This window comes from Trachurus trachurus (assembly GCF_905171665.1).
Source record: "Trachurus trachurus genome assembly, chromosome: 18".
In the NCBI taxonomy this organism is placed as follows: Eukaryota; Metazoa; Chordata; class Actinopteri; order Carangiformes; family Carangidae; genus Trachurus; species Trachurus trachurus.
Genome location: NC_139909.1, coordinates 6,191,498 through 6,207,683, shown reverse-complemented (window position 1 = coordinate 6,207,683; position 16,186 = coordinate 6,191,498). Strand labels below are relative to the sequence as shown.

Here is a 16,186-nt window from a genome sequence, read left to right as displayed (position 1 = left end):
GTAATGAGATTACATGGGATTATGAGTGTGTAATCCACACGCTCAATCCCATTTACACACACACACACACACACACACACACACACACACACACACACACACACACACACACACACACTCACCAACTCATTTAGTTTCTTTCTTTTTTTGTTCCTTTCTACCTTCTTTATGTTCTTTCTTTATTCCTTCTTTCCTTCCTTGTGTTCTTTCATACTTTATTCTTTTCTTTCTTCCTTCCTTCCTTATGTTATTTCTTTCCTTCCTTCCTTCTTTACGTTCTTCCTTCCTTCCTTCCTTCCTTCCTTCCTTCCTTCCCTATGTTCTTTCTTTCTTTCTTTCTTTCTTTCTTTCTTCCTTCCTTCCTTCCTTCCTTCCTTCCTTCCTTCCTTCCTTATGTTCTTTCTTTCTTTCTTCCTTCCTTCCTTCCGTCCTTCCTTCCTTCCTTATGTTCTTTCTTTCTTTCTTCCTTCCTTCCTTCCGTCCTTCCTTCCTTCCTTATGTTCTTTCTTTATTTCTTCCTTCCTTCCTTCCGTCCTTCCTTCCTTATGTTCTTTCTTTCTTTCTTTCTTTTCCTTTTATTCCTCCCTCCTCTTGTATCTTCCTCTTCTCACTTTGTTTTTACACCACCCTCCTTCTTTCCTTCTCTTTTCATTCTTTCTTTCTCCTTTTTTGTCCTTTCATCTTTTCTCCCTCCTTTTTTCTCTTTTTCCTCTCTCCTTCTTCATTTTAATCACGGCTTCCTGTCCATCCCTCCATCTCTTCTCTTCTCTCCACCTGCAGCTTCATCACTTGTTCATCGATCAGAGGTCAGTGTGTGTGTGTGTGTGTGTGTGTGTGTGAGGAACATGTGTCACCACCAGAGCTCGCATTTGAGCCACAATATCGGACACGACAACACACACACACATGCACACGCACACGCACGCGCACAGACAGAATTAAGAGGCTCGAGCCAAAAAAAAAAAAAGAAACTAAGAAAAAAAACAAAATAAAAACTTCCCGTTGAATCAAACAGCTCGTGAGAAAGTTTATGAAACAGCAAAACGAGAGATCTGACCGATACCCTCACACACACACACACACACACACACACACACACACACACACACACACACACACACACACACACACACACACACACACACACACACACACACACACACACACACACTGAACCAATCAGCTCTCCGGTCCTGGCCCGGTCTCTCCTCTGATTGGCTGCGGCCGCTGTCACTCACCGGAAGTGGGCGTGGCCAGCGGCGGCGAGGAGGAGGAGGAGGACTGACCCTGAGTCTGCTCTGATCCAGTCGCGTTAACGCACAGACCGGACAGTCCGCTCCGCTGCGCTCCTCACACACGGATAACCGGAGAGAGGTGGATAGAGAGAGAAGAGAGAGAAGCAGAGAGAGGAGAAAAGAGGATAGAGAAAGAGCGGAGGAAGAGAGGAGGAGGGAAAAAAAGGGGGGAAAGTGAAGAGTGAAGGGTGAAGGAGAGACGCACAAGTGTTTGTCCAAGTGGATCCAGTGAGTCAGAGAAGACGGAGAAAAGAAAAGTGTGTGAAAGGAAGAGACCGGAGGAGAGAGAGAGAAAGAGAGAGTGAGTGTGTGAGGAAGAGAGAGAGAGTGAGAGAGAGAGAGAAAGAGAGTCGCTTTCTCCTCCTCTTCTCCTCCTCCTCCTGCTCCATGTCGCTCCCCGGCTCTCCTCCGCTCCTCACGCCGGGTTCAGGCGCTCCAACTGCGGCCGCGCTGTACCGATCCGCGCCGCCGCAACATCCACAACAGGACGCGCTGCTCCACTCATCCTCCTCATCCGTCTCCACTGGCACCACCGGCACAGGTTCGAGTCCGCACACTAACAACAACTCCCTCTCCAACTCCCACTCCCACTCGCTGTCCCCCTCCCCGCGGCTCACCAGCGGCATGCTCAGCGCTTTCTTACCCGGAGCTGGAGGCGCTCTGGCCGGCTTGGGCAACGGCGGAGGAGTCGGTGTCGGTGGTATCGGAGCTCTGGGTCCTCTCGGCCACCACTCCCACCCCACTCCCCCCTCTTCCACCGTGGGAGTGGGGGGTCTGTGCAGCAGCGGCGGCGGCAGCGAGTGCAAGCTGGTGGAGGTGCACGGCGTGAAGGTGGCGAGCTTCAGCGTGGAGGGGCAGGAGGAGCTGATCTGCCTCCCGCAGGTGTTCGACCTGTTCCTGAAGCACCTGGTGGGGGGGCTGCACACCGTCTACACCAAGCTCAAGCGGCTGGACATCGCGCCCGTGGTCTGCACCGTGGAGCAGGTGCGCGTGCTGCGTGGGCTCGGCGCCATCCAGCCCGGAGTGAACCGCTGCAAGCTCATCAGCAGGAAGGACTTCGAGACGCTGTACCAGGACTGCACCAGCGCCAGGTGAGAAATGCACCAAACCCCCCCATACGCACACTTTTATTATTGCTCACTTTACTTTTAACACACTGTGCAGGTAAACAAAACTTTACTGCACTGCAAAAACTCAAAATCTTACCAAGAATATGCGTCTTATTTCTAGTCAAAATGTCATTTCTTGTCAAAACAAGTCTCATTCTACTTGAAATAAGACTCAAAAAGTAGCTCGTTTTTAGACAGGAGACACACACTTTTAATGCTTTACTTTACCTTTAACACACTGCTCCTTTACGTTTACCTTGGCTGTGCAGGTGCGTTCAGGGTCATCCAGTAAAAACAATCAAACAACTACAAACAAACAAACATGCAAAACTTTACTGCACTGCACTGCAAAAAACTCAAAATCTAACCAAGAATATTTGTCTTATTTCTAGTCAAAATGTCATTTCTAGTCAAAACAAATCTACTTATACTTAAAAATAAGACACTTTTTCTACTTTTTAAGTGAAGATTTGTTTGAAACAAGTGAAATAGTCTAAAAAAAAGGGTATTTTTTTATGTGATGAGTCTTATTTTAATTGGAACGAGATGAGTTTTGACTAAAATTGAGACATTTTGACAAGAAATAAGACAAATATCTCATTATACTTAAAATAAGACTCAAAAAGTAGCTTGTTTTTAGACACTTTTTACTTCTTTCAAGCATATTTGCACTTGAAATAGAAAAACATGTATTACTTTCTTATGACAAGCACAACAAACTTGCTTTCACTGGCAGATTTTTCTACTTATGTCAAGTGAAGATGTGTTTAAAACAAGTGAAAATTATCTAAAAACAAGTTAATTTTTAGGTGATGAGTCTTATTTTAAGTGGAACGAGATGAGTTTTGACTAAAATTGAGACATTTTTACAAGAAATAAGACAAATATTCTTTGTTTTTGTGAAACAAGTGTGAGAGGAGTTTGGTAAAGTGTCAATATCATCAGTAAAACATCTGCTTCTTTTCTGCTTTTTATTATTATTTTATTATTGATCATTGGTGATTGGATCGTTTTAACCCATATATCCTATTGATTGATTGATCTCTAAGCGCTTGATACCTACTGTCTCTCTGTGTGGGGACTGGACACAACTTCCTGTTTTGTTATCAGCAGATTCCCTGTTTTATTTTGGCCTATTTTATTTTGGCAAGTGTGTGTGTGTGCGTGTGTGTGTGTGCAGGTGTTTCTGTTCATGTGTGTGTGTGTGTGTGTGTGTGTGTGTGCGTTTTAGTAAGAGAGACACACACTGACAGTCGACAACCTGCTGCGGCTTCATCCTGTTGACTCTAGTTATGGAAAAAAAAAAATCTTATCATGCTCATAATCCACCACTTTGTTTCTCACCAGCTACAGTGTCTGTGTGTGTGTTAATGTGTGTGTGTGTTGGAGAATTGCAGCTTGTTTGTGTGTAAACAGACACTTTACAGAGTGTGTGTTTAATGCCTGTTATGTGTAACGGACATGTGTGTGTGTGTGTGTGTGTGTGTGTGTGTACAACCTGTCACCTGCTCATTCACACACAGTTTCCCTTTCACAATAAGACGTCCTGTGAGTTTTGCAGCGTTTCATTTTGCAGGTTGAGCTTCAACTTTCGTCTATTTGAGTTTTTCTGTGCAGTTTGAGGCTGTGATTCAGTTTTTTATTCAGACCTGAGCGCTGAAACGTCGAACTGCTGTCGCTCCTTAAACGCACCGGACCTCTGCTGCGGAAAAAGAGCAAGAAATGTATTTTTTTATTTTATTTTTTAGCTGTTGCAGGTGATCGTTTCCTGTCTGATGTTTCTATTGTGACGGGAAACAAGTTGCATAAAACTAGTTTCTTGAACAGATGACTCGTTAGTTTGTGCCAAAGAATTTTTACGATTCATAAATCTCACAGGAAGCTGCTGTTGACGTGCTTTTATTTTCTTAATATGCAGCAGCAGCAGCAGCAGCATCCTGTCCCAGTGCAGCTCAGCTGGGAGAAACTTTTGACCTTCAAACAGTTTGTTAGATCAGATGTTCACACTGTCGTTTAAATTCCTGGAGTAGGGTTTATCCAATCTGCTCTGGGAATCTGCTGATATTTTCAAAATAAAAGCAGATTTACCAGTAGAAAGGATCGAGCAGGCGCCGATGGTTGTGTTCGCTCGGTGGAAATGTTTTTATAAAAAGCTGAAACAGATGAAGAGAAACGAGTGAGTCGTTCACATCAGATGCATGAAGTGACAGGAAGTTTGTTAGCGTCGTTTCCTCCGTCACTTACAGTATCAGAGAGGAGCGACTTTAAAAACCCTCAACACCTGATTGCAAAGTCAAAAATCAACCGCACAAAAAATGGCGGAAGAAAAAGAAACAGGAAAAGGAAAGATGCAGCTGGAAACTTCAGATCTTTCCAGAGAATATTTAGATTATAACGTTTTTTTGTTTTTACAGTATTACCGTTAATTAGTGATAATTATCTCCATATATGTGTATGTGGCTCTCTGAAGGTGTCGCCAGTTGTTTCCACCAAGGATATCTGTCGGTAAATCGCTCCGAAAAACGGCGGAAGGAAAACTTTCATCAGCTGAATGCAGCAGTTTATGTCCAAAAAAGACTTTTTCTCTTAGTTCTAACTTAGTTAAACCTCAACACTTACACACACACACACGATACACACATTTTTAGATTCAGCGGGATGTCTACTTTCTGAAGATGTTCTCACGTCCTATTTCCACCAAGGATATCTGTCGGTAAATCGCTCCAAAAAACGGCGGAAGGAAAACTTTTATCAGCTGAATGCAGCAATTTGTGTCCCAAAAAAAACCCAAAACGACTTTTTCTGTGAGTTATAACTCAGTTAAACCTTAACACACACACATGATACACACATTTTTAGATTCAGCGGGATGTCGACTTTCTGAAGATGTTCTCACGTCCTATTTCCACCGAGGATATATGTCCGTAAATCGCAGTGAAAATGGCCGAAGAAAAAAGTAAAAACACAGCTGAAAACTTCTAGAGAATTTTTTTTGATTTTATTTTAACGTTTTTTTGTTGTATTTGTTTTTTCAGAATCAAAGTAAATGAGTGATAGGATAAGATAAGTTAATAAGACTTTAATGTCCAGTCCAGAAATTTGCCATTGGCACCTCCACACAACAACAACTTGACGCAACCAGCACAAAAACAAACCTAACAGCAGTTTCATTGGCTCAGAGAGAGATCCTCATTTAAAGATGCTCTTGTTCAGGATGTGATAATTATGTTGTAGGAAGAGTTGTCAGGTTGATTCAGTTCAGTTTCAATGGAGGTACGTATATCGTGGTTGGAAAGTAAAAAGAAAACAACATGTAGAGTAGACAGAGTGGATGTGGTTGAGAGTGCAGCATGTGAAGGGGGTGGATGACGGGTCAGCGTGTCTCAGGTGGAGGAGGAGGAGGAGGAGGAGGAGGAGGAGGAGGAGGTCTTAAAATGAAAACACTTGCTAGTCTGACACATTCGTTGCAGTTTTTCAGGCGGGAAAAACAACATCAATAAACCAGAGGAGGAGGAAGAAGGGCGGCGGCCATGTTTGGGTTCATGGAAGTGCTTCGAAGTATTTCTGGAAAACTCCTGTAGTTTTCACCACATCAGCTCCGTCCGTGTCCTGTCCTGGTTATTTATTGATTATTACTTAATTGTTAATCTATTTATTGATGCGTTAGTTGTTGTTGTTTTGTGGAGCAGCAGGTGGAAGCTGATTGGTCGGGTCGGCTCAGATCGGCGAGGCCCCGGGGCTGCGTTGAGTTCAGCTCGGCTCAGCTCAGCGCCATCGGCTAATTATTAACAGTGTATTGTGTTGCTGTGGAGTGACCTCTGGTTTTCAGCTGACCACACACACACACACACACACACACACACACACTAGTCTACAGTTTATTAAGCGTGAAATGTTCAGTCCTCTCTCTGTTTTTTTGGACTGAGTGAGGTCACTTCTTCCTCCCTCTCTCTCTTCTTCCTCTGTCTTTTTGTTTCAGTCCATCTGTTCACTCATTTTCTCTCTTTTGCTATTTTTGACTCTTTTTATCACTCACTCTCACTTTATCTCACCCTCTGTCTCTCACCCCTCACACAACACACACACACTGGTGTATTTCTGTCTCTTCTTCTTTATCCCCATCTTTCACCTCTCTCTCTTCTGTCTCTTCATCTCAATCACCCTCTCTCTTCTCTCTCTCCGTCTCTCCCTCTTCTCTCTCTCACACAGCGGTACATGTCAGGGGTAATAATGGATCATGTGAATGGTGAATGCGCATGGAACAACACGGCTGGAGAGCTATTGTTGTTGAACGCACAGCGAACACACACTCCGCTCTCTCCAATCATATTGACATTCCTCTAATGCCTCTCTCTCTCTCTCTGGGAAAAGAAAAAAAGGGAGGAGGAGGAGGAGGAGGAAAAAAATTAAATACTCAAAAGAGATTTCCCACTGGGACTCCTCACCCTTCGCCTTCATGCGACGACTTAAATCCACTCTGGCGCCATTTTTTTTTTAAAGTCAATATTAAAGTGAGGTAATATGTTAACAACAACTTCTTTTGTGTTTTTTATGCATTTTCTGAAGGAAATGCGTGTGAATGCTGAAAGCTGGAAGCTGAATAAATTGTTAAAACAACGCTGAATTAAGTGAAGAAACTGCAGCAATGAAGCAGTCTTGAAGAGATGAAACAATATATGAAGGATAATATAGAAGTAGTTAGAGGGAAGAATAAGTAAAAATAACTACATATAATCTGAAGGGTAAAAGTGGAACATGTAACAGTAGAAATGTTTAAAAAAAAAAAAAGTTTGCGGAAAATGTAGAAATCCTGAATGTTTATAGTTTAACAGTTGAAGGGTTGAAATCTGAAATAGGTGAGAAAAGATTAAAGAGTAGAACAACAACTTCTTCAACAACTAGAGAATGCATTTCCTGAAGGAAATACGTGTGAATGCTGAAAGCTGCTGAACGAGCTGAATAAATTGTTGAAACAATGCTGAATTAAGTGAAGAAACTGCAGCAATGAAGCAATCTTGAAGAGATGAAACAATATATGAAGAGTAAAAGTAGAATAATATAGAAGTAGTTACAGGGGAGAATAAGTAAAAATAACTACATATTATCTGAAGGGTAAAAGTGGAACATGTAACAGTAGAAATGTTACAAAAAAAAGTTTGAGGAAAATGTAGGAATCCTGAATGTTTATAGTTTAACAGTTGAAGGGTTGAAATCTGCAATAGGTGAGAAAAGATTAAAGAGTAGAACAACAACTTTTTGTTTTGTGTTTTTTCAACAACTAGAGAATGCATTTTCTGAAGGAAATGCGTGTGAATGCTGAAAGCTGGAAGCTGAATGGGTTGAATAAATTGTTGAAACAATGCTGAATTAAGTGAAGAAACTGCTGAAGCAATCTTGAAGAGATGAAACAATATATGAAGAGTATGAAATGGTTGGAAATTACTTGAATTGTTGAAGATCAGTATGAAGAAAATGAAAGATGGAAGTCTACTCAGATTTATTTCAAACTTACAGTTTGAAAACGTTTTTTTTTTAACCATTACTAATATAGATGAAACAATATCTGAAGAGTAAAAGTAGAATAATATAGAAGTAGTTACAATCAGTTAAAGGGAAGATAATAACTACATATTATCTGAAGGGTAAAAGTGGAACATGTAACAGTAGAAATGTTAAAAAGGTTGAAGGGTTGAAATCTGAATGAGTATGAATGAGTATATAATATGAGAAAAGATTAAAGAGCAGAACAACAAGAACAACTTCTTCTTCCTCTTTTGTGTTTTTTCTTTCTAAAAATCTGCCGTTTCATTGAAGAGGAGCGGAGATAACGGCGCCGCTGCTCAGAAAAGTGAGACAGTGAGTTTCCCACACATCCTGCTAAAGATGGAAAATTAAATATGAGTTATTTAAAGGAGATGACATCAACCGTGGTGCGCGGCGTAAAAAGGTCATCGCTGCCGCTGCACGCACAGCTCCGCCAGCAGCAGCAGCAGCAGCAGCAGCAGCAGCAGCAGCTCGCCTCCTCTTTGTTTTTTCTGCTCCATGTCGCAAAATAAAAGTTTGTTCGGAGTCAAAGCTCGAAAAGGATTTTTAATTCATGCAGGAAGAAAAAAAAAGATGATGAACTTCCTGCTCCGTCGAGAGAAACAGGAGGAGACGGTGTGTGTGTGTTTGTTTAGGGAACTACTTTGAGCGGCGGATTAATCAACATCTGGTGGAAGGTGTAGATTTAAGTATAAGAGTATGAACTTTATTGATTGTTGGGCTTCAGTTTGTTGCTTCGTATACGAATCAATCAATCAATCAACATGTTTTAGTAAAAACAAGCAACCAAACAAGTGCCTCACAGTGAAATCAAGAGAAACACAACAACACACAATGAAATTTGTTAAAAAGCGTAATAGATCAATAAGAAGTGGCAGGAAAGTCTCAAACCCAATTAGATAGAAATACTAGAAAAAAGCCTTTTTGGATGCATCGTTTCAAATTTATGAACGTTTCTGAAGGCAAACAGGTCTGATGTACGACGGCTCTTGAAGGAAAATAACATCTTTCAACAAATGTGCTTCAACTTTCGCTGTACACTGAACTGAATTTGTAAAAAAGCAGAATAGATAGATAAAAAGGCAAGAAAAAATGGCAGGAAAGTCGATGTTGTGAGTCAGTAGAGACAAGGTTTAGTGTTTGTCTTTGCTCATTAAACGATCTGATAACGTCATAGATTTGACCAGATGGACCAGTACACAGTGGTAAATGTAGATTATTAGTTGATTTTATTGATCTGCAGGTTTTTTTTCCCCCACTTGTTTTAAAGTTGTGAATCTTAGTGAAGTTTAGTTTGTCGGTAAAACAAACAAACAGTTTGTGTGTCGTTGTGGTTCAGCTCAGTTGTTGTCGTCTTCAGAAATGTTCAGTTTGTGTCACTGAACTCTGTGAAGATGTTTTGGTTTTAATGTGACGTTAAACAGAGCGAAGCAGGAAGTCGAGATGTGTTCAAGTGAACTCTGTAAAAAACAAAACAAGTTCATGCAAAGTTCAGAAAAAACACGAAATTAACAAGAATTAACTGTCGTCCTTCTGGGTCAAATTGACCCAATATGTTCCCTTCCTTCCTCCATCCTTCCTCCTTTCCTTCCTTCCTTTCTCCCTTCCTTCTTTCCCTTCTTCCTTCCTTGAACGAATCTGTTCCCTCCCTCCATCTTTCTTCCCTTCCCTTTTCCATTCCTTCTTTCCACAATCCCTTCCTTCCTTCCTTCCTTCCTTCCTTCCTTCCTTCCTTCCTTCCCTCCTTCCTTCCTTCCTTCCTTCCTTCCTTGGACAACAGGAGGGTTAAAATAAAAACCTGCGTCCATGATGCGGACTCCTCCTCTGGCTCCGCCCCCTTCGTGAGAGAGAGAGAGAGAGGTTATTCTTCTTCTCCGTCACCTCCTCAGTGTGTGTGTGTGTGTGTTGTTGTGTGTGTTTGTGTGTGTTGTTGTGTGTTTGTTGTGTGTTGTTGTGCGTGTGTGAGACAGAATCGATAGTGAGCGACAGGAGGGAGGGCTGCTGATGTCGGGAGTGTTATTCTCGGCTCTTCTTATCACGACAGGCTGTTAGAGCCCACACACACACACACACACACACACCAACACAGACACACCTACACACACACACACACACACCAACACATCTATAGACACACCTACACACACACAGATACACACACGTAGAGATGATGGGAGCCGTATTGTCTGTAACAGTAACACAGGGGGAGCAAAGTCGTTTTGGTTTGTTGAAGCATTGCAGCCTCACACACACACACACACACACACACACACACATACATATACACACACACACACATACATACACATACACTAAAACACACACACACAAACTCAGCGTGAACTCTCTGCATCAATTTGGTGTTTTTCATTCTTTTACATGGAGCATTAAGTTCTTTTAATGGAGCACAGTGGTTTGTAAAACACACACACACACACACACACACACACACACACACACACACACACGGTCACTTGTTTTGCCTTCTGGCTTGAGGTATGTGTGTATGTGTGTGTGTGTGTGTGTGTGTGTGTGTGTGTGTGTGTGTGTGTGTGTGTGTGTGTGTGTGTGTGTGTGTGTGTGTGTGTGTGTGTGTGTATATGTGTGTGTGTGTGTAACTGTCTAGCACAAACAGAGCTATCAGTTGTCACACTGGCTCAGGTTACATCAGTGTGTGTCTGTGTGTGTGTGTGTGTGTGTGTGTGTTCATAAATGCCTGTATGTGTCAGTGTTATCGTGTGTGTATTGTTTCTGATGTGTGTGTGTGTGTGTGTGTGTGTGTGTGTCTGGTTTCAGCTTCGCTTTGTGCTGCTGGTTAATTGATAAAGGTTAAAGCGTTGGCTGACGGGGAGCTGAGGTCACCTCGCTGCAGCCTCACTGTGTGTGTGTGTGTGTTTGTGTGTGTGTGTCTGTGTGTAGGTGTGTGTGTGTGTGTGTGTGTGTGTGTGTGTGTGTGGATAGTGACCAATCAGATCAAACCTTGATCTTGATCGGTGATGATCGGGGGGGTTTTTTTAGCCAATAAGAGAGAAGCAGAAGCTGAATATGTGTGAGCATCTTAAAACCCTCCTGTTGTCATCCTGGGTCAGGGAAGGAAGGAAGGAAGGAAGGAAGGAAGGAAGGAAGGAAGGAAGGAAGGAAGGAAGGAAGGAAGGAAGGAAGGAATGTACAGTAGGACAAAGGGAAAGATGGGAGGAAAGAAGGAAGGGAAAAAGGAAGGTAAGATAGTTGAACAGATTGGGTCAATTGGGTGAAAAGGGAAGGAAGAAGTAAGGACGAAAGGAAGGAAGGGGAAAAGGATTGTGGAAAGAAGGAAGGAAAAAGGAAGGACAGAAATATGGAGGGAGGGAACAGATTGGGTCAATTGGATCAAAAGAGGAAGGAAGAAGAAGGAGAAGGACGAAGGGAAGCAAGGAAGGAATGACAGAAGGAAGGGGAAAAGGAAGGAAAGGAAAATGGAGGGAAGGAACAGATTGTCAAGAAAGGAAGCAGAAGGACGGACGAAGGAAGGAAGGAAGGAAGGAAGGAAGGGGAAAAGGATTGTGAAAAGAAGGAAGGGAGAAAGGAAGGAAAGAAGGAAGGATGGAAGAAGGAAACAGATTGGGTCAATTTGACTGCAGAGTTTGACAGTTTATTATTGAAAAATCGATCAATTAATCAATAAACAGATAATTAATCAGCAGCTGTTTTTGATCATTGATGAAGCAGATCATCAAATATTTGCTGCTTTTCTTTCTTTCTCTCTCTTTTATAATAATAATAATAAACACAAACCATCCGATGATGTCACCTCTATCTCAGGTTTTATAGCCAATAACGATCGATCGGTAATGAAAATACACATCATGATCAGGCCTGTGTGTGTGTGTGTGTGTGTATTGATCTAAAATCGACTAAAACCAAAGGCAACAGGCTTTAAATATATCCACCCTTTTCCAAACGTCAAAACCTGAAGCCGGTTTTGCTCTTCCGGTGGAATTTTATGTTTATGTTTCCATGGTTTCGGTAGTCAGGTAAATGCATGGATTTTATTTTTTTATTTTTTTCAATGAAAATCTGTAAAACGCATGGATCATTACACCAGGTTTTATCACACAACTTGACATCCGTGTTAAAAGCCAGGTTTAATAGATCCTGCGTTTACTGCAACTATGACAACGACTGAAAACCATGGAAACGTAAACGTACAATTCCACCGGAAGTGCAGAACCACCTTCCGGTTTTTTGACCATAGATGACGTTCGGAAAAAGGTGGATATATCCTACACATTGACCAAAATGATGTAAACTTCTAAAACTGTGACTGAGTAGGTCAATGTCTCAGGTTTGTGTCGGTCAAATCAGTTTCCATTTTAATTAATAAGATGAATCAAAAAGCACAGGAAACACTCGGTCCGTGTTGTTTATTTGAAGGAGAAACTGATTATTGACGTCAGACTCCCACAGTTTGAGTTAACAACGTCTGTTTCTGTTGTCTGTGGGCTGAGCTGTGAGGCGTTCGGGTGCTCGGCCTCGTCGTGGGTTTTCTCAGTGTAAACCGAGCAGGTTCCTCAGTATCTGTGTGCGGTTTTAATTTTTATTGCGTTTTTTGTTTGTTTTGTTTCTCTCTGCGGCCGAACGACGATGTGTCTCAGAGGAGGAGGAGGAGGAGAGAGGGAGGGAGGACGACTCTCTCTCTGTCTCTTATTCTTTCTGTGTTCCGGATGAAAACAGAGAGAGGGGAGAGTGAAGGATCACAGAGAGAGAGAGAGAGAGAGAGAGAGAGAGAGGTGAAGATCAAAGCAAGAAATATGACCCTCTGTCACCACGGAAAAGAACTGATCCTCTCCCCCTGTGTGTGTGTGTGTGTGTGTCTGTGTGTGTGTGTGTGTGTGTGTGTGTGAGTGTGGGTGTGGGCTGAACAAAACAGCGAGAGGGGAGAGGCAGGTCAACATGTGTGTGTGTACGTGTGTGTGTGTGTTGGGAAATAGATAATGTTTCACAAAGGCTGTTTCAGTCTCCAACTTCTCAGAGAAAAGAGAGAGAGAGATGGTGCGGAAGAGGAAGGGGCGAGAGACACCAGAGATGACTGAGTCAGAGAGAGAGAGAGAGAGAGAGAGAGAGAGATGCAGCTTCCTGGGTCAACAGTCGGCCATGTTTATTAATTAATCAGTCAGAGAGTCATGTTGTTGTTGTTTTTTTAATAAAATATTTGCTATAAAATGAGAGAAAATTCAAAAACCTAGTGATTGTTACTGTCGTCAGATTTAAACAATGACCTTTGACCTTTAGCCACCGAAAACCGAATCAGTCCACCTTTGAGTCTTGGGGAACGTTTGGGCCAAATTTGGGGAAAATCCCTCAAAGTTTAACGGAGACATCCGGTGTTTCCGCTGGGATTTTTCGAAGTAGTGGCAGGTTTTTTTTTTTTTTTTGGTCTGCCATTTTGTGATGTCATCATGACCTCAACCTTTGACCTTTAACCTACCGTAATGTTACCAAATCACCATGTCTGTGTCGACCAGGTGAAGAGTTTATGACAACATTTGGAAGAAGTTACCGAGATATTCCATTCATAAGACCAAAAAAACTGCCTCCTGTCTACGCGTTGTGATGTCATCGTGACCTTTGACCTTTGACCCTTTAACCCTTTGAACCTTGACCTATCCAAATAAAAATGGACGTAATTCATCCTCAAGTTTCCGTGGATGTTTGTGCCAAATTTGAAGGAGTTCTGATAAAGCGTTGCCGAGATATTCCATACGTAAGACCAAAAACTGCCTCCTGTCTACACTTTGTGATGTCACCGTGACCTTTGACCTTTGACACTTTGACCCTTTGAACTTTGACCTACCGAAAACAAAATGGACGTAATTCATCCTCGTGTTTCAGCGGATGTTTGCGCCAAATTTGAAGAAGTTCTGATAAAGCGTTACCGAGATATTCCATTCGTTAGACCAAAAAAACTGTCTCCTGTCTACGCTTTGTGATGTCACCGTGACCTTTGACCTTTGACCCTTTGACCCTTTGAACCTTGAACTATCGGAAAAAAAATGGACACAATTCATCCTCGGGTTTCCGCGGATGTTTGTGCCAAATTTGAAGAAGTTCTGATAAAGCGTTACCGAGATATTCCATTCGTAAGACCAAAAAAACTGCCTCCTGTCTACGCTTTGTGATGTCACCGTGACCTTTGACCTTCGACACTTTAATCCTTTGAACCTTGACCTATCCGAATAAAAATGGACGTAATTCATCCTCGGGTCCCGCGGATTTTTGCGCCAAATTTGAAGAAGTTCTGATAAAGCGTTACCGAGATATTCCATTCTTAAGACCAAAAACTGCCTCCTGTCTACGCTTTGTGATGTCACCGTGACCTTTGACCTTTGAACCTTGACCTACCGGAAAAAAAATGGACGCAATTCATCCTCGAGTTTCCGCGGATGTTTGCGCCAAATTTGAAGAAGTTCTGATGAATATCACGTTGGCAAAACCAAAAACTGTCCTGTGTGTTTTTGTGTGTTTTGTTTTATGTGTTTTGTTAATGAATTTTCCCACTGCACTTGAACGCACCGTCCACCACTCATAGAATGAAAGGTGTTTCTGCAGGTGGTTTAATGGAGACGTACTCAGAGTGATGGAGGGGAGGAAGGGGGGAGGAGGGGGAGGAGGAGGGGGAGGAGAGGTGTTGTCTGCAACAAGATTATTTGATGCCTGTGAACACAAACACACAAACACGCACACACACACACCGACACACCTACACACAAACAGACACACACTCTGTCTCTTAGGTGCACTTAGCAGATTGGTTTAGAAATCGCATTAGGGAGTGTCACAACAGCTTTTCCTCTCGTTCACCAGGTAATCTCTCCATCCCTCCTCCTCCTCCTCCTCCTCTTTCATCTCTCCTTCCTCCGCTCATCTCTTCACCTCCTCCTCCTCTCCACACCTCCTTTTCTTATCCTTTCTTCTATCCCTCTCTTTTCCCCTCTCCATCCACTTCTCTCTCCTCTTTTTCTTTTTCCTCTTCCTGTTCTCATCCTGTCTTCTCTTTCTCCCCCCCTCCTCTTCTATCCCTCTTTCTTTCCTCTGTGTATTTTCCTCCTTCCCTCCATCCTCTCTCATCTTTTCATTCATCTGTTCATCCCCTCCTCTTTTTCTCCTCTCCTCCGTCTCATCCTTTTCTTTTCTCACCTAATTTCCTGTTGCTCCTCCACCTCCACTTCTCCTCTTTTCTTCTCCTTTCTTCTATCCCTCTCTTTTCCTCCTCTCCTCCTTTTGTCCGTCTCTCCTCATCTGTTCATCTTTCTCTCTCTCCCCTCACCTCTTCCGCTCATCCTTTCTTCCACCATCCACCTCTCTTCCTGTTCTCATCCTGTCTTATCTTCTTTCCTCCATCTCATCCTTTTCTTTTCTCACCCAATTGTTGCTCGTCCACCTCCTCTTCTCCTCCTTTCTTCCATCTCTTTTACTCTCTCTTCTATTCCTCTTTCTTTCCACTGTATGTTTTCCTCCTTTCTTTCCATCCTCCCCCATCTTTTCATTCATCTGTTCATCCCCTCCTCTTTTTCTCCTTTCCTCCGTCTCATCCTTTTCTTTTCTCACCTTATTTCCTATCTCCACCTCCTCTTCTCCTCTTTTCTTGTCCTTTCTTCTATCTCTCTTTTTCCTCTCTTCCTGTTCCCATCCTGTCTTCTTCTCTCCTCCCCCTGTTTCCCTCTCTCTTCTGTATGTTTCCCTCCTTTCCTTCCATCCTCTCCCATCTTTTGATTCATCCACTCATCCTTCCCCTCCTTTTTTTCTCCTATCTCAATCTCATCCTTTTCTTTTCTCGCCTTATTTCCTGTTGCTCCTCCACTTCCTCTTCTCCTCTTTTCTTCTCCTTTCTTCTATCTCTTTTCCCCTTCATCTTCCCCTCTCTCCTCTTCTTCTTCTTGTCCGTCTTCTTTTTCTCCTCCCCCTCTTTTCCTCTCTCTTCTATCGTTCTTTCCTTCCATCCTCTCCCATCTTTTGCTTCATCTGTTCATCCACTCCTTCCTTTTGTCATCCTTCCCCTCCTCTTTTTCTCTTCTCCTTCTATCTCTGCATCTCATCCTTTTCTTTTCTCGACTTATTTCCTGTTCCTGCTCCTCCACCTCCTCTTCCTTCTCTTCTCTTCTCCTCCCTCTTCTGTCCATCAATTTCCCTTCTTCAGTTTTATCCCTCTTTCTTTTCTCTCTCCTCCTCCTCCCTCTTTATTCAATCTTCTTGTGATTT

At 42.6% G+C, this 16,186-nt stretch overlaps 1 protein-coding gene across 1 annotated transcript in view; it reads left to right on the top strand.

Annotated features, from left to right (window-relative positions):
- The first annotated feature begins 1,460 nt into the window (after positions 1-1,460).
- Positions 1,461-16,186, top strand: part of dachb (dachshund b) — a 109,011-nt gene continuing 94,285 nt past the window's right edge. Inside the window, exon 1 of the mRNA XM_083993348.1 lies at positions 1,461-2,386. Coding sequence (XP_083849474.1) covers positions 1,683-2,386 — 704 coding nt within the window. The 5' untranslated portion in view covers positions 1,461-1,682. The remainder of the gene's footprint in view (positions 2,387-16,186) is intronic.